At 42.9% G+C, this 27197-nt stretch overlaps 1 protein-coding gene across 1 annotated transcript; it reads right to left on the reverse strand.

The window, feature by feature from the left end:
- Positions 1-2277: 2277 nt before the first annotated feature.
- rragd (Ras related GTP binding D) lies at positions 2278-25442 on the reverse strand. The gene is made up of 8 exons (XM_033020859.1): positions 25290-25442; positions 25072-25251; positions 17692-17987; positions 13160-13359; positions 9757-9871; positions 8536-8678; positions 4355-4503; positions 2278-2649 (listed from the first exon to the last, which is right to left on the reverse strand). The coding sequence occupies exons 2-8, from the start codon at positions 25205-25207 to the stop codon at positions 2498-2500; spliced, it is 1191 nt and encodes a 396-aa protein (XP_032876750.1). The 5' UTR covers positions 25208-25251; positions 25290-25442; the 3' UTR covers positions 2278-2497.
- Positions 25443-27197: the final 1755 nt, after the last annotated feature.

Consider the following 27197-nt stretch of genomic DNA (forward strand, 5'->3'; position numbering starts at 1 on the left):
TGGCTGGGATTTTGTTGTCCCGGTCAAAGCGAGCATAGAAATGGTTTAGCTCGTCAGGAAGGGTGGCGTTGTCTGGGGGAGGGGTGTTAGCTTTCTGGTAATCGGCAGGGATTTGATTCCTTGCCACATGCGCCTGGGGTCAGAGTTGTTTTGGAAGTGCTCCTCAATCCGCCGTTTGTGATTGAGTTTGGCATTCCTAATTCCCATTTTCAGATTGGCCCTGGATGAGCTGTATCCCTCAGCGTCGCCAGATCTGAAAGCGGCATCGCGAGCCTTCAGTAGGAGTCTGACCTCCCTGCTCATCCACGGCTTCTGGTTAGGGAAGGTCTTTATCTCTTTGTGGGTAGTGACATTATCGGTGCAGAATTTTATATAGTCCATAACTGTTGAGATGTATGAGTTGATGTCCACTTGTGAATTGAAGGTGGACTGGGTAGCAAACAGGCTCCAGTCTGTCTGCTGAAACTGCTCCTGTAAAACAGAGGCAGTCCCCTCAGGCCAAACCTTCACTGTCCTTCAATGGAAGCTTCAATGGAAGCAGATGCGATAGCAGCGTTTGAGGGACGTTTAGACCGACACACAAACAGGCAAGGAATAGAGGGATACAGATCATGTGCAGGTAGATGTACAGTTTAAATTGGCATCCTGTGTTGTACTGTTCTTAGCAAGAATCATCTGGGCACAATTGATGGATGTGTGAAATGCTGGAATACAGTGGATATTCTCCAGGGAAATAAAAATTGGAATGTAGAAACAGGAGATGGTCATTTAGCACTTTGCACCTGTTCTACAATTCAAATGCGAGTAAATGCGAACCCAAAGCATCCTGTCAAGTAGCTTCCCCAACACTGATGTGAGGCTCAATGGCCTACGGTTTTCTCAATTATCCTTATTTCTCTTCTTAAACAAAAGAGCAACATTGGCTACTCTTCAGGCCTCTGGGGAGTGTTGTAGATCAGAGCACTCTTGAAGTATAGGTACATGGTTCCCTGAAAGTGGCATCACATGTACATTGGAGGAACAGCATCTCATATTTCGCTTGGGCAGCTTACAACCCAGTAGTATTTCTCTAACTTCAAGTAACCCCTGCACTCCCTCTTTTTCCATCCCTCCTTCATCCATTTCTTCGTCCAGAGATGCTGCCTGTCCTGCTGAGTTACCTCAGCATTTTGTGTCTACCTTCGGTTTAAACCAGCATTTGCAGTTCCTTCCTACACATCACAGATAGATATACTGATAAAGAAAGCTTTTGGTACCTTCACCAGCCAGGGCATCGAGAATAGAAGGTGAAGCTGCATTTGGAGTATAGTGTTAAGTTTTGATAGTTTTGATTTCCATGCTATAGAAATGTCATTAAGCTGGAAAGAATGCAGAAAAGATTTACAAGGATGTTGCCATGATTTGAAAGCCTGAGCTGTAGGGATAGGTTTGGCAGGCTAGGACTTTATTCCTTGGAATGCAGAAGGCTGAGAGGTGATCTTATAGAGGTGTATAAAATCAAGGGGAATTGATAAAGTGAAGACACAGAGTTTTTTACTCAGTGGAATCTTACTTGGGGGAAAATCAGAAATTTGAGGATGCCGGTTTAAGGTCAGCAGGGAAAGATTTAATATGAAGCTGACGGGCAACTTTTGTGGCGAGAATATAGAATCAACTGCCAGAGGAGGTAGTTGAGGCAGGTACTATAACAGCATTTAAAAGACACTTGGACAGGTACATGGATAGGAAAAGTTTAGGGGTCATGAGTCAAACACGTGCAAATGGGACTAGCTTAGATGCCAGCTTAGTCAGCATGGATGAGTTGGGCCAAAGAGCCTGTTTCCACACTGTATGAATCTATGACCTCACCTGTGGCCAGAGAGGATGCAATGGTCTCTGTCAAGATCCCAGCAATTTCCTCTCTCAATAAAGTGGTATAGATCAAATTAAGCCCTGGGGACATCCACCTTATTCCTCTTCAAGAGACCCCCAACACCACCTCATTCTTGATCTCAAAACCCAAAATATGAGAGAGCGCATGGAAACTGGAAATATCACCTATCTATGCATTCCAGAGGTGCTGCATGACCCGCTGAGTTATCCCACATTTTGTGGGGGGTTTTTGTAAATCAGCATCTGCAATTCCATGCGTCTACAGTGAATCTAAGAGCAGAAATCAACCTTCATATTATGTAAAACTCTCAAACACAAAGTCTGCTAACAAGGAGAACTATAGCATATTAAACTGGATTCAAATTTTCCCCCCAATTCGAGAGAAAAAATAGCCGTAGCCTTTTGTTTGCTGTTAGAAATGTATTTGTAATATATATGGTTAAATATGATAAATACTGATTTCAGCATGTGCTAAAGAAAAATATACCTTTTACAAAGTGCTTGCTTTCTCTACTGGAGTTAATATCCTGAGCATATCTTCACTCATGTCAGTGCATTGGCATTCGAGTTCAGCTACTTAGCATCACTTTACATGCTACTAGAAACATTGTGTGCGTGGCAAGCGTTAGGACAAAAGCCGGGGGGTGCCGTTGGGGGTCACCAGTTTGTTTCTCTGCAGTCCTCTGTGCTGCTTGCGATACCTCAGCATGGTCGTGCGTACCTCAAAAATCTCATGGATAGCTTTGCGGAAACAATGAAAATTGTAGTCAATCAAACCTGCAGTACAGAAAAAGAAAGGTGTAATTCAGTAAATGCCAAAAGAAAGGCAATGGAATTGTTTGACACGTCCAGATTCAGGGACAGTTTCTTCCCAGCTGTCATCAGGCAATTGAACCATCCTACCAACAACTAGGAAGCAGGCCTGAGCTACTGAGGATTGGAGATCTTCGGACTATCTTTGATTGGACTTTACTAGCCTTTATCATGCACTGAACATTATTCACATTGTTCACTTTATCATGTATTTCTATACTGTGGATGGCTCGGTTGTAATCACGTATTGTCTTTCCGCTGACTGGATAGCACACAACAAAAGCTTTTCACTGTACTTCAGTACACGTGACAATGAACTAAACTCAACTCATTCAATTCCAATAATACTTCTGGGTGCTGAAATGTTAACTCTGTTTTTTTTGATTGAGGGGGGATCATATAGAAACTTACAAAATTCTTAAGGGGTTGGACAGGCCAGATGCAGGAAGATTGTTCCCGATGTTGGGGAAGTCTAGGACAAGGGGTCACAGTTTAAGGATAGAGGGGAAATCCTTTAGGACCGAGATGAGAAAAACATTTTTCACACAGAGAGTGGTGAATCTCTGGAACTCTCTGCCACAGAAGGTAGTTGAGGCCAGTTCATTGGCTATATTTAAGAGGGAGTTAGATGTGGCCCTTGTGGCTAAAGGGATCAGGGGGTATGGAGAGAAGGCAGGCACAGGATACTGAGTTGGATGATCAGCCATGATCATATTGAATGGCAGTGCAGGCTCGAAGGGCCGAATGGCCTACTCCTGCACCTATTTTCTATGTTTCTCTCCACAGATAAAACCTGATGTACCGGAGTATTTGCAGCACTCTGTTTTTATTAAAGTCTTTCTGGGGATAGGGCTTGATAAGGCTGCACCACTTACGATTGGAATTTGCCCACCAGGTTAAAGCTGGCTTCATAGATGAAGTCGATGCTTGAAAATCTGCACATGGCACATTCAGACCTAATAAGTAGTCAATAAGTGCTGGCAGCTTTTTCCTCTCAAAAGATTCTGCGCATCTCTCCACAGATGCTTCCTGACCTGCTGAATATTTCTAACATTTCCTGTTTATATTTCTGACTTTCAGCATCTACAGTATTTTCCTTTAGCTACAAAGTCAGCATATCTTAAAAGCAAAGTTTTTTTTGGATTGATTACCTTAAAGCAAAGGATTGCTTTGCCACAGTATTACAGAGATGTCACACGCAATTGATACGCAATCCATGCTGATTGGAATGTGCTATTAGGAATACTAGCATTTCTTCCCATTTGTAAAAAAAAAAGAAAAAGTAATAACTAAAGGACACAGAGTGCTGGAGTAACTTAGCGGGTCAGGCAACATCTTTGGAGAATTAGGTAAGGTGAGCTTTCGGGTCAAGACCCTTCTTCATGTCCCAACCGAAAACGTCACCTATTCATGTTCTCTAGAAATGCTGCCTGACCTGCTGACATACTCCAGCACTTTGTGTCCTTGTGTTCAAACAACCATCTGCAGTTCCTTGTTTATTCAAAAAAAAGTCTAAATTACACCGGAATATCCTATGTTATAGGAAAAATGGTGAGGAAATAGTAAAACCTGTCCACTTTGGGGAAATGCACAGTAAATACTTTACAGTAATTTTTACAAGTAATCCGCCAGGTAAACATATAAGATGATAAAAATGGAAAATAATTACCTTTGCACTCAAAACTTTCTTCCCTAAGAAAACAAACTAAAGCAAGAAATTTTGTGACTTCTTTGAGATACAAAACAGTCGTGTTGTTCAGTTTAATGATAGCCACGGATTCTTTGTCATATGTACTTCCTTCACCAAATTCCCGAAGCCTGGAAAAGTAGAACACAAAAATTATCCCCTTGGGATTATTAGCAGTATGGCTCTACCCTGCATAAATGGCCACTACTTAAATGAATTCAGATTTCTGGTATTGACAAGAGCTTTTGACTGAGAAATTAGGGGTGGAGCACAGAGTGTTCTAAACACAGTCGAGTTACAGTCCTTGAGCCAACATATCTTTACTTAAAATTATCATTAACATTACTTAACTCTGCACCTCGGTGATTGCCAGTCACCCCCCTCCCCCCCGGACACTCCTTCTCCCAGAAAAATTGCACTACTATTACTGTATGTACGTATATATATTTATTATTCTATATCCGCTCTTCTAGGGAGATGCTAACTGCATTTCGTTGTCTCTGTACTGTACACTGCACAATGACAATCAAGATTGAATCTGAATCTGAATCTGAATCATCAGTGGGAATTTCCAGAGGAAAGGGGGAGGTAGGAAGAGGGTTCCCAATCAAATAATCACAGCATCTTTGTTGCAGAGGAGGAGACTGGGCAATATGAGTATTTAAGCAGCTCTATTGAGAGTTAGATAGAACTCTTAAAGATAGCGGAGTCAAGGGATAATGGGAGAAGGCAGGAACGGGGTACTGATTGTGGATGATCAGCCATAATCACAGTGAATGGCAGTGCTGGCTCGATGGGCCGTATGGTCTACTCCTGCAACTGTCTATTGACTATTGACTAATGGAGTGCAGATGACTTAAAAACAAACCACAAAATGTTGTCTAAGCAGTTGAACAGTGAACCATGTCAGAGAGAGGGTGAAACAATTAAGGATTCAGATGGAAGTCCAAAGTAGTCTGCACAAGGCAGGAAATAAGCTTGTCCACCGGATTACATGAAGCAAGATTGCATGGGGGGAAAAAAATCATAATAATGATTCTTTGGGAGAGTTAGCATCTGTCATTGATATTAAATAATCCTTCCGGTGTGGGATTTTCTTGTATCCTGGTGCTGGTTATATGGTGTCCATCTCACCCAAAATAAATTAATATTCCCCAAAAATCACCTGCTGTGAAATGGTCTACACAGTGGTCTAAATAACTATTGCCATCCACTCACACAAAGACCAGGATTTATGTGTACAGAAGACTCTATGGTAGCACTATTCAAAGAGCCAGACATATTCCATCTGTTATCACTGGCAGAGTGTCACAGATCTCTCTAAAAAAACAAATGTTGTGTAAACTGACCCAAATGATGTAGCAGAATTAGACCATTCGGCCCACCGATTCTACTCCACCATTCAATCATGGCTGATCTTACCCTCTCAACCCCATTCTCCTGCCTTCTCCCCATATCCTTTGACAATTTTAATAATCAAGAACCTGTCCATCTCTGTGTTAAAAATATCCATTTGGATCCTAGTATGCTCCACTCAACATTTTGCAGTCAAAACTGTCAGAGGAAATGCAGCAAATAAAGAAGTGGCTCCATGGTCACCAGATGAAAATCAGTTGCAACAGGATTTAGACATGTTACAAAAGCCTTATCCTCAAATGCTTCACAGATGCACCTTCTTTTTATATAATTCGTGCTAGCCTTCCATAAGGCAGTCCTCAATCACAGCTGTCATCTCAGAAACCATCAAATACAAGTTCACACAGGTGTCTGCAGTTTAGTTTAGAGATACAGCATGGAAACAGGCCCTTCGGCCCACCGGGTCCATGTTAATCATTGATCACCCGTTCAGACTTGTTCTATGTTATTCCACGTTCACATCTACTCCCTACAGACTAGGGGCAATTTACAGAGACCAATTAACCTACAAACCCGCACGTATTGGGGATGTGGGGAAAAACTGGAGCACCTGGTGGAAACCTACACGGTCAAAGGGAGAATGTGCAGACTCTGCACAGACATAACCTGAGGTCAGGATCTCTGGCGCTGTGAGGCAGTAGCTCTACCAGCTATACCACTGTGCTGCCCTGTGCAGTGCAGGTGAATGTACTGCTCTCAATTTCAAAAGTCAAAGTTGTCCGACTCTTAGAAACCCAGCCTGAAGCTCCTTCTAGGCCGTCTCTCCTGAACCATGCCACGCACAAAACTTTACTGCTCGCTGCTGCATTACTAAAGTTAAAATGATATACTCATCAGGGAGGAGAACTGCTATTTTTTGGTAGATACAACATTAGAATTGGAGCTGGTAGGGGCTTTGGAATGCATTGCAAGGCTATTAAAATTCCAGGCATTCAGATTGGGTACGAATATCTTTACAGCATCTTCCTGCCCCAATTCCCTTCGTAAGGTAGCTCTTTCCTGGGTATATTGTTCCTGAGAAACCTGTGCCGGTTCCTTTGTTGTCCTGGGATGCCTCTCCCAACCCCATCCCATCATTCCTTACTTGTCAATACTCCCAGCAGCTGGAAGGGTGAAAATTGTATTATGGTGCAACCGTTCTGAAGGTGCTGCTTGATGCATGATCTTTAAAGTAGTTTAAGTTCAAATTTATTTGTCACATGCACCATAAGGTACAGTGAAATGTAATTTACCATGCAGCGTTACAATTAAAAAAAGGACATAATACACAACATAATTCAACACAGACATCCACCACAGAACTCTTCATTGTGGTGGAAGGCAATACAGTTCAGACAGTCCTCCTTCCTTGTTCACCTGTGGTCGGGGCCCTGACCCTCCGTAGTCGCCGCTACAGACAGCCCAAGGAGGTACAGGGACAGGATGGAGTCACAGATGGAGCAGCAGGATACCAGACGCCTTTGGCAGGGGCTACGGACTATAACTAACTACCGGAGCAGCCCCCCCTCTATAGGAAGTGCCAGCACCTCCCTAGCTGATGACCTGAACTCTTTCTAACCAAGTTTCGAGACGGGCAACATCACCCCTAGCTCGCCGGCTAACGACAACACCGCCGGCGCACCGGCTAGCAAGGCTGGAGGGAGGTCCTCCGCTGGGGATGGGCACACATTCTCGTTATCCAAGCACGACATGAGGAGGGCTCTGACACGTGTGAACACGAGCAGAGCTGTAGGCCCAGATTGCATATCCTTACAACAATGTAACAAATCTCTCATTGCACTGGGTGGAAGACTGTTGACGAGCAGTTTATGTAAATGAGATCCCATTGTGACGTCATAGCTGTAACTGCCACTTCAAATTCTTTTTCTCAAACTGGATTTTGTAAAGTTGAAAACGTGAATAACTTGTAAAATATACCATCAATCTGATTGAAACATGATACACCACACCACAGGGCAATGATGCGCAAGGTGGTCCAAAAATTGTAGCTACTATTGTGTACAGTTTTGGCGTAATTCAGGGCATGACAGACAGACACGCATGCACACACACAGACATCCACACAGGCAATATGAGAGTTTTAGTAATATATAGATAGATGTAGCTCTACTAGCAGCACAGTGGCACAGCTGGTAGAGCTGCTGCCTCACTGTACCAGAGACCTGGGTTGCATCCTGACCTTAGATGCTGACTGCATGGAGTTTGCACGTTCTCCCTGTGACAGTTCCCTGTGAGCTCAAGTTTCCTCTCGTATCCCAAAGACATCAAAGTTTGTAGGTTAATTGGCCTCTGTAAACTGTCCCTAATGTGCCAAGTGGATGAGAAAGTGGGATAATATTGAACGTATGAATTAGTAATTGATGGTCAGTGTGGACTTGGCAGGAACAGGACCAATTGCCATGCTGTATCTCTGAACTAAAGTAAACTAAACTAGTTTGCATATATTCTTTGAAATGTTTTGGCTTTTAATAAGCAAATTTGATTCGAATGCACACAGTGACACAGAAGTTGGTACTTACTCAGCACAAAACAGAATATTTTCCTTAGCCTAAATGTTATTATTTTGCTTTTTAATCTTTTACATGTTCTGTTATGTAAAATGTACAAGGTGCACATTATTGGCAAACAGAAATTGTTGTTTATCTTGCTGCTGATAGGTAATCTGATATGTAGACCCACGGAGATTAGGAAATAATTGTAAACCTTTCTCTTTGCATTATTTTTGTAACGTTCAGCCAAGTACTAACCCATATATGCAGGAAATGTCAATAACAACATCTATCATGTCACAGCAGAGTTCGTAAGTTTGCATGTCTACTGGCATACTGTCTGTTGCTATGTAGATTTTGCTGACTACATCAAAGAGGAAGGCCTTTTCAATCCCTGAATTCTGCAATAAACAAAACACGATAAAAATTTAAAAACAGATAATACAAATATTTGGTGGTGTTCTGTATTTCACAACTCCCATTCTATATTATGTTGCCTATCTTTTACTAACTGCTCTCGTCCCCTCATTGACCAGATAACCTTGTGTACAGATCATCCCTGTGATCACCCCAGTTTTACCTTATCCTTGATATCCATCCTAACTTGAAGTGTAATGAACAGCATTTCTTTCCCAATTCTGATAAAGATTCTTCAATCTGAAAGGGTCATTCTGTTTCTCTTCCCACAGATGCAACCTTGTCTGCTGAGCATTTCCAGCATTTTTTGTTTAAATTTTAGATTTCTAGCATCTTCAGTTTAGGTTATTATTTTTTATCTTATCACCACTTGTAGCCATTCTCAAAGTGCGGTGAGGACAGTCTCCATAGAGGTGTTTCATCAAAATAGTCAAGATAGTCGATGAATACTCTCCCGAACATCTACAGGTGTACGATAGAGAGCATATTGACTGGTTGCATCATGGCCTGGTTCGGCATCTCGAATCCCAGGAAGGAAGGAGATTGCAAAAATTTGTGGGCACTGCCTGGAAACTGACCTCCTCACCAATGAAGGGATCTATAGGAGACGTTGCCTCAAACAGGCAGCCAGCATCAAGGGCCCACACTATCCTGGCCACGTTCTCATTTCACTCCTACCATTGGAAAGGTAAAAGAAGGTATAGGAATCTGAAAACTGTGGCCTCTGGGTTCAGGAACATCCACTTCCCAACAATTCTTGAACATTATAAACACCAACTAAACTACAAACTATCTTGGTTATACTTTGAGATTTTGATTTGAGCTCAAATTGTTTTATTTTAACTTATTGAACTTTTTTTGTTTACAAACCTGTTATGCTGATACAAGTAAGCATTTAACTGTTCCGTTTTCGGTACATGTGACAATTAAAAACGCTTGACTAGCTGCAGTTTTCACTGTTAACTCAAACATAAAGGAATATTCTAAACTAGATTACCATAAGAATACATCAAAGTGTTCATGCTAGCATAATGGCCACAATAGTTGCGAAATTGAACTTACTGAGATAAAGATGTTTAATAGATTCTCTAAGGTTGGAAGCTGAGGAATCAGTTTCTGCACCACTTTGCTAAATGCTTCAAATATTGAATGGTCATAAATACTTGTCAAATAGAAACTGTGGGGGAAAAAAAGAGCTACTTTTAATTACCAGATATTGTTGGTTTCTTTTAAAAATTACAGAGTGCTGAATGAAATAAATATCAACACTATTATGAACAAAAGGAACTCAATGAGAATCTTACAGTTTTATCGTTGGAATATTAAGATAATTACTACCACTTCAGTCAACTCTAAAGACATCTTTCGCAGCTCATTGTCAATCTGCAACAGTATGTAACACATGCAGTACTGAAGCAATAGAATACTAGCAATAGAGCAACAGAGTAATAGAGCACTAGAGTTAAGTTTACAAGACCCGTAAAAGGTGTCAAGATATTATATTCTGGAATCTATTTTCCTATTTTATACCTGAATAAACATCCTCACATAAACGCAGAGTGCTGGAGGAACTCAGCGCATCAGGCAGCATCTATGGAGGGAATGGGCGGATGACATTTTGGGTAGTCTGAATCTGAAGTAGGGTCCAGATCTTAAATATGGTCTGTCCTTTCTGCACAGTGGCATAACGGTAGAGTTTCTGCATTACAGTGCCAGAGACCCAGGTTTGATCCAGACCATGGGTGCTGTCTGTAAGGAATTTGCACATTCTCCCTGTGACCCTGCGTGGGTTTTCCCAGGGAGCTCCGGTTTCCTCCCACTCTCCAAAGATGTACAGATTTGTAGGATAATTGGCTTGGTATAAATGTAAATTGTCCCTAGTGTGTGTAGGATAGTGTTAATGTGCGGGGATCGCTGGTCGGTGCGGACTCGGTGGGCCTGTTTCCACAATGTATCTCTAAACTAAACTTTCCCTCCACAGATGCTGTCTGAGTCTCTAAATTCCTCCAGCACTCTTTATTTTGCTTAAGGTTCCAGCATCAGCAATTCCTTGTATCACCATCTTATAATCACAGAACCTTTGGCAATGGGATGTTCCCAATGCGGAACATTGACAACTGGTGTAGGGTTTAAAATGGTGACATACAGTGCCCTCTATAATGTTTGGGACAAAGACCCATCATTTATTTATTTGCCTCTGTACTCCACAATCTGAGAGTTGTAAAAGAAAATGCCTCAAAACTCATTGGCCAGTTAGGTGTTGTGCTATTCTCCTCCCCCCCCTCCCCCAATGTTTGGGACACAGCAATGTCATGTCAATGAAAGTAGTCATGTTTGGTATTTTGTTGCATATCCTTTGCATGCAATAACTGCTTGAAGTCTGCGATTCATGGACATCACCAGTTGCTGGGTGTCTTCTCTGGTGATGCTCTGCCAGGCCTGTATTGCAGCCATCTTTAGCTTATTCTTGTTCCCTTCAGTTTTCTCTTCAGCATATAAAAGGCATGCTCAATTGGGTTCAGATTGGGTGATTGACTTGGCCATTCAAGAATTGACCATTTTTTATCTTTGAAAAACTCCTTTGTTGCTTTAGCAGTATCTTTGGGATCATTGTCTTGCTGTGGAATGAACTGCCAGCTAATGTGTTTTGAGGCATTTGTTTGAACTTGAGCAGAAAGGATGTGTCTATACACTTCAGAATTCATTATGCTACCACCATCAGCAGTTGTATCATCAATGAAGATAAGTGAGCCAGTACCTTCAGCAGCCATACATGCCCAGGCCATAACATCCTCTCCACCAAGTTTCACTGATGAGGTGGTATGCTTTGGTTCTTGGGTAGTTCCTTCTCTCCTCCATACTTTGCTCTTGCCATCACTCTGATCTGTTAATCTTCGTCTCATCTGTCCACAAGACCTTTTTCCAGAACTGTGGTTGCTCTTTTAAGTACTTCTTGGCAAACTGTAACCTGGCCATCCTATTTTTGCTGATAACCAGTGGTTTGCATCTGTGTAGACTCCTGAAGCGTGTTTCTGATCTGCCGGGCAGGTGTTGGGGGTTTTTCATTATTATAGAGATTTCTTCTGTCATCAGCTGTGAGGTCTTCCTTGGCCTGCCAGTCCCTTTGCGATTAGTAAGCTCACCAGGGCTCTCTTTCTTCTTAATGATGTTCCAAACAGTTGATTTTAGTAAGCCTAAGGTTTGGCTGAAGTCTCTAACAGTTTTATTCTTGTTTTTCAGTCTCATAATGGCTTATTTGACTTTCATTGGCACAACATTGGTTCTCATGTTGATAAACAGCAATAAAAGTTTCCAAAGGTGATGGAAAGACTGGAGAAAACACTATGTGCTGAGAGCTCTCTTATACCTGCATTAAGGAGGCATTTAAACACACCTGAGCAATTACAGACACCTGTGAAGCCATGTGTCCCCAACATTATGGTGCCCTGAAATAGGGGGGACCATGTATAAACACACCTGCAATATCTACATGGTGCGATCAAAATGTATAAAAATGGCCTTTATTAAAATCTGACAATGTGCACTTTAACCACGTGATTTTTTTCTATTACAAATCTCAAATTGTGGAGTACAGAGGCAAATAAATAAATGATGGGTCTTTGGCCCAAACATTATGGAAGGTAACATAGAAACATAGAAAATAGGTGCAGGAGTAGGCCATTCAGCCCTTCGAGCCTGCACCACCATTTGATATGATCATGGCTGATCATCCAACTCAGTATTCCATCCCTGCCTTCTCTTCATACCCCCTGATCCCTTTAGCCACAAGGGCAACATCTAACTCCCTCTTAAATATAGCCAATGAACTGGCCTCAACTACCTTCTGTGGCAGAGAATTCCACAGATTCACCACCCTCTGTGTAAAAAATGATTTCCTCATCTCGTCCTAAAAGTCTTCCCTCTTATCCTTAAACTGTGACCCCTAGTTCTGGACTTCCCCAACATCGTGAATAATCTTCCTGCATTTAGCCTGTCCAACCCCTTAAGAATTTTGTAAGTTTCTATAAGATCCCCCCTCAGTCTTCTGAATTCCAACGTGTACAAGCCGAGTCTATCCAGTCTTTCCTCATATGAAAGTCCTGCCATCCCAGGAATCAGTCCGGTGAACCTTCTCTGTACTCCCTCTATGGCAAGAATGTCTTTCCTCAGATTAGGAGACCAAAACTGTACGCAATACTCCAGGTGTGGTCTCACCAAGACCCTGTACAACTGCAGTAGAACCTCCCTGCTCTTATACTCAAATCCTTAAATCCTCAAATCAAATCCTCAAATCCGTACCGTACGTAGATTAGATTAGCCAGCATCTAACATTAATAAAGTTTCATTAAATGATATGAGGCACTTAGTATTGTAGACTGAATGTCATTGTTCTATTTTGATACATGTGACAATAAAACACTCTTGACCTTTGATACCAGGAAACATATTTTCAAGGGTTTCTCACCTGAGATGAATTTGTTCAAAACCAGCATCTGCGAGGTCGTCATTTGCACGCTGATGTATATCTCTTTGTGTTTCTATCTTGTGGTCATCAGATAAACCATCCACTTTATGAATGAAAACTTCAAAATTGATCTCTTTGTTTACTTTGTAAGCCCTGGACACTGTAAGATGCAGTCTGGCCAAAGCCTCCATGTAGTCATCCTAAGTTTCATTAAAAAAAAGTTTTATTTCACAATTCGTAGCGAAGGATAAAAAAATAATTATTGTAGTTTTCCAATGTTCCCTCCATCTGGATATTTGTCCACATACTTTTCCCATTTTTGTCTTGTTTTTAATTGGCATTGATTGGTCGTAGAACAGGAAATTGGTCTGGGAATAAAGGGCATTGTCAAAGGAGGGAGTAACTGTGCGATTACCACAGCTTTACGATTAACTATTCAATTTATATTAACTTAATCTTTCATCTATGATCAATTGTTTCTCTAACCCAGTTATTTAAATTATCATGTTAAACAAAAATGTCCAAACATTTTAGTTCCTCAAAGGATTGATTTAAAGATACAGCATGGAAACAGGGGCCCACCGTTTCCATGCCGACCAACACCGTGTCAATCACCTGTTCACATTGGTTACATATTTTCCCACTTTCTCATTCCACACACACACACACACACACACACACACGCACACACGCACGCACGCACGCACGCACACACGCACACACACGGAACAATTTACAGAAGCCAATTGCAGATAAAATCATGAGAGGAATAGATCAGGTAGATGTACAGAGTCTCTTGCCCAGGGTAGGTGAATAGAGGACCAGAGGACATAGGTTTAAGGTGAAGGGGAAAAGATTTAATTGGAATCTGAGGGGTAACCTTTTTACACAAAGGGTGGTGGCTGTATGGAACAAGCTGCCAGAGGAGGTAGTTGAGGCTGGAACTGTCCCGACGTTTAAGAAACAGACAGGTACATAGATAGGACAAGTTTGGAGAGATATGGACCAAACGTAGGCAGGTGGGACAAATGTAGTTGGGATATGTTGGCCTGTGTAGGCAAGTTGGGCCGAAGTTTCCATGCTGAACCACTCTATCACTCTAATTAACCTACAAATCTATGTGTCTTTGTAATATGTCAAAAAACCGAAGCCTGGTGGAATCTCATGCGGTCACAAGGAGAACATGCAAGCTCCACACAGACAGCAACCAAAGTCAGGATTAAACATTTGCTGCTCACATTTGCTAACCCTCTTCTCTGAGTCTTGGATTCCTTAGTGGGATGGGGGTGAAATTGTTCTGAGAGAATAGCACAACACTTAACAGACTGGTTCTGTCTGACACCAGAAACATGGACATACCTGGGTTAATATTATCTGGTCAAGGTTATTGATTTTGTCATTTCAGGAATGTTGAAGAGAGAAGACATTTATTGGTAAGTTTGCAACCTTATTTGAATGTTGCTGCTAACTAAGTGGTTTATCTCAAATGTTAGCTGAGGTATTCAGATGATGATCATATCACAGATAATTTCCCCTCAGATGTAATATGATTTGGGAATGTAATTGCACAGAAAATATTTCCAGTGGAGGAAAGGTGTATGGAACATGAAATTTAGTTAGTAACCTATTAGAAAGATATAAAACATTACATATTACAACCAGTTAGCAACAAGATCAATAGATATTCAAGGGACGGGGGAAGCAGAAACTACAGATGGCCAACATAACACGTATGAACACATTTATTGATTTAATCATAGATATTCACAAGGATGCAAATGTGAGGTGTACCCTCTCATTTTCCCTTAGAAATCCCTTCATTGCTGTTCACAATTGCCTCTAGATAATCTAAACTGATTTAGAAATACATAACCATGACTAAATCTGAACTATTTATTATTTGTGCGAGACACCTACTGAAATTCCCCACAGTAGTTAAGATGTTGAACAAAATGTACCATTGTCCAGTAATTAGATTATGTAATATTATGCTTATGAGGATCTTGTGATCCAATTTCAATGAATAATAAAACCCACATCAATATCAGGATACAACCATGTCGATCACAGACTGCAAACTTTTGTTTTGGATCTCCCTTAAGCCTGATGCTTGTGGAATCTGCTAGACATGTGTGTGGAATCTGCTAGATATGTGCTGTGGCGTGCAATTCACACCACTCCTCAGAGTTTCATTATTGTGAAACTGAATAGCCCGCACAGTCTACAGGCCATTTATGCAAAAGCAAGCTTCCAACATGCCCATAAAGCTTGCGTGGCCTGAAGGAAAATTGATCCCAAGCCAGCAGGAGGAAACTGTCACAGGTGTGACTTGAATATATAAAAGTTGTGAGATCATGTTGCAGTTATATAAGAAGCAGGTGAGGCTGCATTTAGAGTATTGTGTTCAGTTTGGGGCACCATGTTTTAGGAAAGATGTTGTCAAGCTGGAAAGGAAGAATGCAGAGAGGATTTACGAGCATGTTGCCAGGACTCGAGGGTCTGAGCTGTAGCGAGAGGTTGAGCAGACTAGGACTCCATTCCTTGGAGTGCAGGAGGATGAGGAATGATCTTATTGATGTGTACAAATTCATGAGAGGAATAGATTGGGTAGATGCACATAGTTTTCTTGCCCAGAGTACGGGAATCGAGAACCAGAGGACATAGGTTTAAGGTGAAGGGGAAAGATTTAATAGGAATCTGAGGGGTAACTTTTTAACTCAAAGGTTGGTGTTTGAAATGAGCTGCTGGAGGAGGTACCTGAGGCAGGTATTAACGCAATGTTTAAGAAACATTTAGACGGGTACATGGATAGGACAGGTTTAGAGGGACATGGGCCAAATGCAGGCAGGTGGACTGGTGTAGATGGGACATGTTGGCCGTTGTGGGCAAGTTGGGCCGAAGGGCCTGTTTCCACACTGTATGACTCTATGAAATGTACTTATCCTCAAAACATCTCCCAGAATTCCCCCACTTCCCCACCAATAGTAAAAACAACCACTTCCAAATATTTAACCTTCCGCACTCTCTTCCACCCATTAATTTCTTGAATGAACTTTTCACTTCATCCCTACCCCAAACACACTGATATTCCAACCTGCCCATTGAACTGTCAGATCCCCAACCACGTTCCCAATATCCCGAAGGAATACTGCCACTGATGTTTCACCCTACCAACACCAAAAGCAGCATCCTTGAAGGATGATGATCACAGAGCTCCCTAGTTGAGTTTAGTTTATTGTCATGTGTACCGAGGTACAGTGAGAAGCTTTTGTTTCATGCTAACCAGTCAGCAGAAAGACAGCACATGATTACGATAGAGCTATCCACAGTGTGCAGATATACGATAAAAGGAATAATGTGAAAAGCAGGAACAGGGTACTGATTCTGGATGATCACACCAGAATCTGGTTGGGAAGAGCCGATCCTGGACTCACCTTGACTTTGACTTTGTCCCTTACCATCTGGACGCCCGCAGCAACGGCTGTGGAGGGTGGTGGTCCCGACCATGGGGGGAAATGGAGGAGGACTGGCCAAGCTCTGTGCCTTCCACCACAGTGATGAATGCTGTGGTGGATGTTTGTGTAAAAATTTTATTGTGGTTGTGTTCTTTATTATTGTACCGCTGCTGGCAACCCAAATACCACCGACCTTGGTTGTGTGGCAATTAAATTATATCAAATTATATCAAATTATATCAGCCATGATCATATTGAATGGCGGTGCTGGCTCGAAGGATCGAATGGCCTACTCCTGCACCTATTTTCTATGTTTCTATGAATAACGTTTAGTGCAAAATAAAGTCCAGTAAAATCCGATTGCCTGAGGGTCTACAATGAGGTAGATAGAAGCTCAGGACTGCTCTCTAGTTGTTGGTAGGATGGTTCAGTTGCCTATTCCTGCCTATTCAGCAATCTCACTAATCTCACTATTGACCGATGATTACGTCTCCCCTGTGACTCCAGGAGCAACCATTACCCCTCTATTCCCTCAGCCCCTGGCCTTTATCCCTCATAACCTCATAACCTCCAATTCCAGACAATGCTGGCAGGATCTTGAAGGTCTTAGCTCATTCAAATTTTGCAGCATCTGAAACACAAACAAAGGTTTGCTGTAGTGTTTAGTTTCTACATCTGCTCTGCATCTGTTTAGTTTAGAGACTATGCTGTTTGGTTTTCAGCATAGAGACAGCCCCTTCGGCCCAGCAAGTCCACACCGACCATCCATTACCCATTCACACTGTAGTATCCCACGTTCACATCCACTCCCTACACGATAGGAGCAATTTACAGATGCGAATTAACCTACAAACCCGCACTTCCTTGGGATGTGCGAGGAACCCCCTGGAGGAAATCCACTTGTTCACAGGGAGAACATGCAAACTCCACACAGTCAACACCCGAGGTTAGGATCGAACCCGGGTTTCTGTCGCTGTGAGGCAGCAGCTCCACCAGTCTGCTTTTTTTGAGGATTCGAGACATAAACTGCACCAATTCATATATAATATTTTAAATATGAATCGCAAAGTATTTTACCTGTGAGTCAATCACAAATATCAAGGCTCCTGTCCCTCGGAAGATCATCTCATAATCAAAGGTTGGGTCGAAGAAATCAATCTGCCCAGGGAAATCCCAGATTTGAAAATTGACAAAAGAGCTATTGGAGATATCGTCACGGCAGATTTTGTTGGTACTTTCTAAGAAGAGCGTCTCATTCGGTGACATTTTGTGAAAGACCACTTTCTGAATGGAAGACTTGCCACTTCTTCTCAATCCCATGAGGAGGATCCTGGGTTTGACCTCTGTGCAGCAGTCATCACTGAAGTACATTTCTGAAAACAGAAAGACAAATATTGTTTCATCAATGGAGGAAGGGGAAGGTGAACAATCAGGAGCACTTTTATCCCGAAGATAGACAGACAATGCTGGAGTAACTCAGCGGGTCAAGCGGCATCTCTGGAGAGAAGGAATGAATGGATGATGTTTCGGGTCGAGACTCTTCTTCAGAATCAGTCAGGGGAGAGGCAAGCTAGAGATATGGAAGGGTAAGGTGTGAAAATGACAGATCAAAGCAGACGATGAACAAGAAAATGTAGAATGGTTCATTGTTGGCTAAGGAGAAGGTGCCAACATGGCATTCAAACAATAAAATTAATTAGGACAGCGGAACTAGTCGGAGAAATAGGATGGGGGAGGGACGCAGCCAATAATGAACCATTCAACATTTCCTTGATTATCGGCTGCTTTGGTTTGCTGTTTTACCCTTCTATATAACTAGTTTCCCTCTCCCCGACTCGGTCTGAAGAAGGGTCTTGACCCAAAACGTCACCCATTCCATCTCTCTGGAGATGCTGCCTGTCCCGCTGAGTTACTCAAGCATTTTGTGTCTATCTCTGGAACCTACTTTAGCTCTACAACCTTCCCTCACTCATCAGGATACCTGTACTAACCTAATTCCTGGTTTTATGTGCCTACATTTTATGTGCCTCCGCAGTTTTGGGGACAGAGCCTTCTCCAGGGCAGCTCCCAGGCTCTGGAACTCCCTCCCCCAACTGATCCGCAATTCCGTGTCCCTCACCATCTTCCAGTCCCGCCTCAAGACCCATCACTTCACCTCTGCCTATCCTTAGCCCCACGTCCCCCTCCCTTTTCATCTGTGCATTAATTGCCTCATATTGTGTTTTGTATTGAATTCTGTCTTTACTTTGTGTACTAGTCATGTCTCTACTATTTATTTCATTCCCCTTACATGTTTTTCCTCTACCTGCTAAATTTTTGTAAGGTGTCCTTGAGACTCTTGAAAGGCGCCCATAAATAAAATGTATTATTATTATTATTACATTAAATTACTCCATTAACAACCCTGCTTTCAGCTAAATAAGCCCTAAGCCTTGGAACTCCCGCCTTTAAAACTTCTCCAGCTTGCCTCTCCTTGAAATGTATCACTATTAAATATTAAACATGTCATATTAATGTAATATTTAAATTTCACAGGTTTCAAACTTCCATTTCTCAGGAATAATTCTTCTAAAAATGCATATTTAGTTTAGAGGTTGTACTCGGAGAAATATTCCAAAGGTCAGTGTGGGCATTCCAGTACACGAGTGTGGAAATGAGTGAAGGGCCAATCTGGGAATCAGGGCCAAATCCACCCTTGGCCGATGTTCACTGACATCTGCAAAATAGTGTCTATGAACAGTAACTTGCATTAATTCCCATTATATGCCTTGGAAACAGGGAGTCAAATCCTGCAGCCAAGGTTAACAGGGACCATTCTTGATGCATGGTCTCGAGGTTAACATTGACCCAGTTTGTATATTATTGGTTTGTACAGATTTTGGTTTGTCCGGATCTGTAGCTTAGTTGTATAGTTCAGGAATGGTTGAGGTTTGATTCGTGACAGGTGCTCAGTTAGCTGATCTCAGCTGGACTGGGGATGGAACTCTATAGTCAACCCCAATGTAACTCAACAAGGGAGGAAAAGATTAACTGGGGTTTCTGCACTTGGTTACCACTGTGTGACCAATGCTGCCAAGTGATGTGTGAAATTAACTTGTATCAAACATTTGGCTGACTGTCAAACTTTGATTATGCTCCTGCCAGGTGTTTATGACTTTTTATTATGTTAGAGGTGCCATATAACCACATGTTGGTTCATGTGCCGACAATAATTTAATGCAGATGTCATTTGCAGAATGTCATGATCTGGTTAATATTTATTTTCTCTGAGTATGCTATATTTCTCTGTTCACTGCTGATTTAGTCTGAAGAAGGGTCCCAACCCGAAACGTCATCTGTACATTCCTTCCACAGATGCTGCCTGACTTGCTGAGTTCCTCCAGCACTTTCGGGTCGGGACCTTCCAAGGTACCAGCATCTGCAGCCTCATGTCTCCATTTAACTAACCCAACATCCTCCACAGCATAACAATATCAGGGTCAAATCTGGTGCTCGATATTGATAAAGCAGTGATCAGCTATCTCAGCAGCAACTCTTCTTCAAACCTCTACTGTTTCCAATCTGTTCAGTTAAACCACAGTGCCCTTACACAAAAATATGGCAAGGCCCAGGGATATGTGCTGGGGCTCCAACTGTTTACAATCTAAATTAATGGTGAGGAGACCCATGAGAAAATTATATTTGAACAGAGCGAGATGCCATAATGTTGCAGTACAATGGGATCTGGAAGTCGAAGAATATGAAGCACAAAAGCTTAACATGAAACAATATCAAGTAATTAGAGAGTAAATGGAATGGAATGTATTGAAATGGGTGTGGTGCAAAAAAAGTGTTGGTGCACTTTTAACCAACGCTAATGAGAGCGTATCTGAAGCACAGTGCACAATTTTGATCTCCACATTTAAGGAAGGATCCTTTCCTTGCTCATGGACAATCCCTCAGATTTAAAGACTACTCACTTCCATTGATACGTTCACCTCCTCGTTTGGCTTCCAGTACAGCAGGATCTTGAATGTTGTGCAATAGATGGTGTGCCAGAGCTACGCCATGTTAATTGCCACAATGTCTGGCCCACACCATACAGTTCATGATCTGGAATGTCATGAACAGTCCCTGTTCCAAAGACAGGCCCAAATGCTGCCCTTCCATCATTGCTTGGGAACGCAGATGCATTGACTAACACATCACTGCCTTGAGCGACAAGACTGGCAGGAGATAGCCAGGTAAGGATGACGGCGTGGATACTTCTTTTTACGGGGAGGCAATCTGGAAGAGTGTGCTTCACCATCGAGAATGAGCTAATCACCAAATGCTTTTCACTGCACCTGGGTACACGTGATAATAAACCTAAACCTGATCAACAGAGTATAGGCTATACTATACCTTTCAAGCAACTGCTTCACCCTAGAAATCAACCTAATGAAACTTATTCACGCGCAATAAATTGTGCTCCTATGACCATGGTGATGAAAGCAAAGGAGGGGTGTTAGCAGTCCCAGAGGGCTTCCACATTCCACATACACAGTCAGTTCGGCAATTGCTAATCAATAATCCCTCCGGTGGAATTGGTGAATCTGTGGAATTCTTTGCCACAGACGGCTATGGAGGCCAAGTCAATGGCTATTTTTAAGGCGGACATTGACAGATTCTTAATTAGTAAGGGAGTTAGGGGTTATGGGGAGAAGGCAGGGGAATGGGGTTGAGAGGGAAAGATGGATCAGCCATAATTGAATGGCGACGTAGACTTGATGGGCCAAATGGCCTAATTCTACTCCTAATGACATTATGAAGATGGGCCGAATGACCTAATTCAGCTCCTATAACTTATGAACTTACAAATCTATGAACTATCGTTCCCTCGAACACAGAACTGCATGCTACAGGCATCTGTGCAATACACCTCAATGCCAGATGCTTGGAATAGGCCAAGAAGGACTGTCCTTGAGAAAATTTGAGGCAATATCACGAAGAAGACGATTGCATCCTTAGATGGCATAAACTCCAGGGAGGAAAAAGATGCAACCCTCTGGGGAATTGTGATCAGCTAGGAGGGAGTTGGGAGGTCCAACAACAAGAAACTTGTTTTCCTGACAAATGCTTGGAGTATGGTCTTGTCATAACCAACATCTTCTTTCGAACAAGGCAGCGCGATTAAGTTTCATTAGGTTGATTTCTAGGGTGAAGCAGTTGCTTGAAAGGTATAGTATAGCCTATACTCTGTAGAGAGGTGATCTTATTGAAATTTGCAACATTTCAAGGGTGACACTGAGAGAATGTTTTCCCTAATGTGGGTGTATCTGAGCAGGCAAGGTAGTTTCAGAATATAGCTTCCAAGGTGACGCCCAACCCAGACAACTGTTTGCGTACTAGCCACAGAAGCAGATCTCCAATCACATATTACAATCGCTCCACACTATTATATCTCTATGCACTGTAAATGGCTCGATTGTAATCATGTATTGGCTTTCTGCTGCCTGAATAGCACGCAAAAAAAGCTTTTCACTGTACCTTGGTACACGTGACAATAAACTAAACTGAACTGATATGGTATGATCTCCTTATGGCAAAGATGAGGCAAAGCATGAATCTTTGGAATTAGTTTCCGTAGAGACCTGTGGAGACTGAGTCATATCTAAGGCAGAGATTGGTATACATTTAAACGGCATGGGAGTATGGGGATGGAGTGGGAATATGTTTTGAGGCTAAGATTGGATCAGCAATTTTCTAAATGAGCATCAGATCAGGTTCAAGGGGGCAATTGCTTATATCTGCTTTTTAAAGTTTTTTTAACATTTTGTTTCGTCAGGAGAAACCAACAGCATCTAAACTTGAAACACAAGGAATTTTGGCACGAAACGTTGCCTATTTCCATAGATGCTGCCTCACCCACTGAGTTTCTCCAGCATTTTTGTCTACCTTCGATTTTCCAGCATCTGCAGTTCCTTCTTAAACAGGAATTTGAGATGCTGGTTTAGCAATGAAAAAATCCCACAAAATGGTGTAGTAACTCAGTGGGTCAGGTAGCATCTCTGGAGGACATGAATGAGTGATACTTCGGTTTGGAACCCCTCTTCAGATTCAGCATCTAAACTTGGTCTCCAGTCCATGAGGAATCATTTGACCTTAGCTACGAACACTACAACCTGATTCTAAATTTCCCTTGTCCTTATACCTCCTCCATCAACTCCTTCCAATGACCCCGACAGTCCTTTCAAGTGAGGCAGGGGTTTACTTATACCTCCTCCAATCTCATCTACTGTATCCGGAGCTCCAGGTGTGGACTCCTATCGGCCAGACTAAGTATACACTTGGCAATAGTTTCGCTGAACACTTACACTCAGTCTGCCTAGGCCTACAGTACCCTTCCCATACTGACCTTTCTGTCCTGGGCCTCATCCACTGTCAGAGTGAGGTCACACGCAAATTGGAGGAACATCACTTCATATTTAGCTTGGGCAGCTTACAACCCAGCATTATGAATGTTGATTTCTCTAATTTCCTGTATTCCCCTCCCTCGTCATCCTACCAGTTCCACTGGTCGCATCCTTGTATTCATCTTGTTTTCACACCATCCCCAGCCAACAATGGGCCATTATGGGCTCCACCCTTCCTGAGGTCTGTTGCTGGCCTCGATTTGTTCTGGCATTTTCTCACCTCCAGTTTCTCCCCTTCCCATCTCTCAGTCTGAAGAAGGGTTCTGACCCAAAACATTACCTATTCTTTTTCTCCGGAGATACTGCCCAACTCGCTAATTTTATGATTACATTTTCAACATTGAAAATGAATTCTGGGGCAAGTTTCCATTCTTATTCTGCTTAAAAGTGAATGGGCATGTGAATCCATGTTGTATTTGGTCAGACCAAAGATAGACACAAAGAGCTGGAGTAACTCAGCGCATCATGCAGCATCTCTGGAGAAAAAGGATGGTTGATGCTTCCGGTCGAGCCCCTTCTTCAGATCATGTCTGTACTCTAGTGCCATGATCAATAAGGTCTGGACACACATATCCTGGTTCAGGCATAAATAAGAGTTATTTAGGAAAAAGGGTCCAGTGATGAGAAAACTGCTTATAAAGTGAAAATTAGGAACAAGGAACTGCAGATACTAGTTTATTTAAAAATATATATTTTTCAGAATTAATAGGTGACGTTTTGGGTCTTTGCGTCTTTTTTTTATAGAGTTAAGTATTAGTGAATGCAAGACAGTGCAAGTTGGACAATAAACCTTGTTGCAGATATTGGAACTGTCTGCAATAATGCAGAGAACAGTATTCTGCACTGTATCTTTCCCTTCACTCTACCTATTGTACTCGAGTTTGGTTTGATTGTATTTATGTGTAGCATGACTGGATAACATGAAAAACAAAACTTTTCACTGTACCTCAGTACACATGACAATAATAAACCCTAAATCTAAGATATATTACATGAAATGTGTTGATGTGACCATGGGCGGTGAAGTAATGGGCCTGTCCCACTTGGCGATTTTTTAGGCAACTACAGGCAACTAGTTTGTCGCCACATGTTCGCCGGTGGTTACCGGGAGTAGTCTCCTCAGTCGCGCAAAAACATCGTAGCGTCTCTTTCTGGTTGCCGCTAAATTTTTAACATGTTGAAACATTTTCAGGGACAGTGGGTTTGAGGCCAATGAGCGTAGCTTGACTTCTCCTGATGAAGGTGCTATCGTAGGTTGTCGCCAGGATGACCTAGGTTGTCGCGGGTTTTTCGGCGACCAGCTACAACTATGACAGTAACTGGCAGTTGCCTAAAAAAAATCGCCAAGTGAGACTGGCCCATTAAGGAGTGTGTTAGAGAGGCGTTAGCAGTCCCAGAGGAGCTGGGAAGTGTGCGGGGGTAGTGAAGTAAAGGTGTAGGAATGAACTGTAGATGCTGGTTTAAGAGACACAAAATGCTGGAGTAACTCAGACCTGAAGAAGGGTCTCGACCCGAGACGTCACCCATTCCTTCTCTCCAGAGATGTTGCCTGTCCCGCTGAGTTACTCCAGCATTCTTTAGTGAAGATACTAGCAGGGTAGACTGGATGGGACGAGTGGCCTAATTTTACCCGGCTGTTTTCATGAGTTCTAGGAACAAAATTAGACCACTCGGCCCATCCAGTCTACTCCGCTGTTCAAAAGGGAACTGCAGATGCTGGAATATCGAAGGTACACAAAATTGCTGGGGAAACTCAGCGGGTCCAGTCTACTCCGCTATTCGATCATGGCTGATCTATCTTTCCCTCTCAACCCCATTCTCCCAATAACCCTGACAGTAATCAGCCAGAAGTAAAGGGGTGTGTTACAGAGGCATTAGCTGTCCCAGAGGTGCTGGGATGTGAGTAAAGGGGTAGTGAAGTAAAGGGAGTGGTGATGTATTGGGGGGCGTTAGCACTAGTCCCAGTCCCCCTCTCCCTCACACACACACGGGGTCTGTTGGGGGGCGATTGCTGCGTCTGTACCTTGGTCGGGCTCTGCCCCGTTCTCCAGGGCCGCCTGCTCAACGCCGCACTCGTCTTCCCCGCCGTAAGCGAACTCCAGCCCGATGGACCCACAGTCGCTGTCCTTGTCCTCCGCTTCCCCGGCGCACTCGCTCATGTTGGCGCAGCGCTGGCAGCCAAGGCTTGTGATCAACAGACCGCCTCAACCAAAGATCTTATAGCGCTATAGGATCTTTGGCCTCAACCCTCTTCACCGTCACCTGATAGTGAGAAACCATGACGAACTTTCAACTCGCCCCCAGAAAACATCCGGTGCCAGACTTAGACTTTGACATGACTTGCGTCCCGGCCGGACAACTGCTGCCCGACAGCTGGGATCATCTGTCCCTGCTGCCTCTCGTTGACTATTTTGGGATTCGTCCTATTTTTAAAGACGGATCGCACGACGTGTTTTGTGACCAATGTTAAACGTTGAAGAATGTGTGCCATCTGTTGCATTGCTGGTGCTGGCTCTGTTGTCCGGCTGTTTTATATGTTTTCATGAGTTCTAGGAACAAAATTAGGCCACTCGGCCCATCCAGTCTACTCCGGTTTTCAATCATGGCTGATCTATCTTTCCCTCTCAACCCCATCCTCCTGCCTTCTCCCAATAACCCCTGACACCTGTACTGGTCACTTTTGTGTCACCTTTGTGCTCTGAAGGTGGAGACAGCTGACGAACCCCCTGCATTGTTCGTTAGGCCACTTGACAACACAAGAAAATGTAAGCAAGAGTAAGCCACTCGGTCCTTAAAGCCTGCCCCACCATAGAAACATAGAAATTAGGTGCAGGAGTAGGCCATTCGGCCCTTCGAGCCTGCACCGCCATTCAATATGATCATGGCTGATCATCCAACTCAGTATCCCGTACCTGCCTTCTCTCCATACCCTCTGATCCCCTTAGCCACAAGGGCCACATCTAACTCCCTCTTAAATATAGCCAATGAACTGGCCTCGACTACCCTCTGTGGCAGAGAGTTCCAGAGATTCACCACTCTCTGTGTGAAAAAAGTTCTTCTCATCTCGGTTTTAAAGGATTTCCCCCTTATCCTTAAGCTGTGACCCCTTGTCCTGGACTTCCCCAACATCGGGAGCAATCTTCCTGCATCTAGCCTGTCCAACCCCTTAAGAATTTTATAAGTTTCTATAAGATCCCCTCTCAATCCCCTAAATTTTAGAGAGTATAAACCAAGTCTATCCAGCCTTTCTTCATAAGACAGTCCTGACATCCCAGGAATCAGTCTGGTGAACCTTCTCTGCACTCCCTCTATGGCAATAATGTCCTTCCTCAGATTTGGAGACCAAAACTGTACGCAATACTCCAGGTGTGGTCTCACCAAGACCCTGTACAACTGCAGTAGAACCTCCCTGCTCCTATACTCAAATCCTTTTGCTATGAAAGCTAACATACCATTCGCTTTCTTCACTGCCTGCTGCACCTGCATACCTACTTTCAATGACTGGTGTACCATGACACCCAGGTCTCGCTGCATCTCCCCTTTTCGAAGTCGGCCACCATTTAGATAATAGTCTGCTTTCCTGTTTTTGCCACCAAAATGGATAACCTCACATTTATCCAATCTGTATCTGCCAAACATTTGCCCACTCACCCAGCCTATCCAAGTCACCTTGCAGTCTCCTAGCATCCTCCTCACAGCTAACACTGCCCCCCAGCTTAGTGTCATCCGCAAACTTGGAGATATTGCCTTCAATTCCCTCATCCAGATCATTAATATATATTGTAAAAAGCTGGGTTCAGTATGACCATGGTCAATCTGCCCCAGGCCTAATATAAGACAATAAAACACACTTGACTCTTCTTGACTCTCTTGCTTCATCTCCACTGCCAGATCCCATAGCATTCCATTCCCTAATCATTTAAATACACATCTACTCAAACTTAGAAAAGTACAGCACAGGAACACATTGCCACAGGGGGCTGTGGCGGCCAAGTTAGTGGCAGATGTAGACAAATTCTTGATTAGAACGGGTGTCAATGGTTATGGGGAGAAGGCAGGAAAATGGGATTAGGAGATCAGCCATGAGTGAATGGGGGAATAAACTCGATGGGTCGAATGGCCTAATTCTACTCCTATAACTTGTGAACT

The sequence above is a fragment of the Amblyraja radiata genome, chromosome 5, assembly GCF_010909765.2.
Source record: "Amblyraja radiata isolate CabotCenter1 chromosome 5, sAmbRad1.1.pri, whole genome shotgun sequence".
NCBI classification, from domain to species: Eukaryota; Metazoa; Chordata; class Chondrichthyes; order Rajiformes; family Rajidae; genus Amblyraja; species Amblyraja radiata.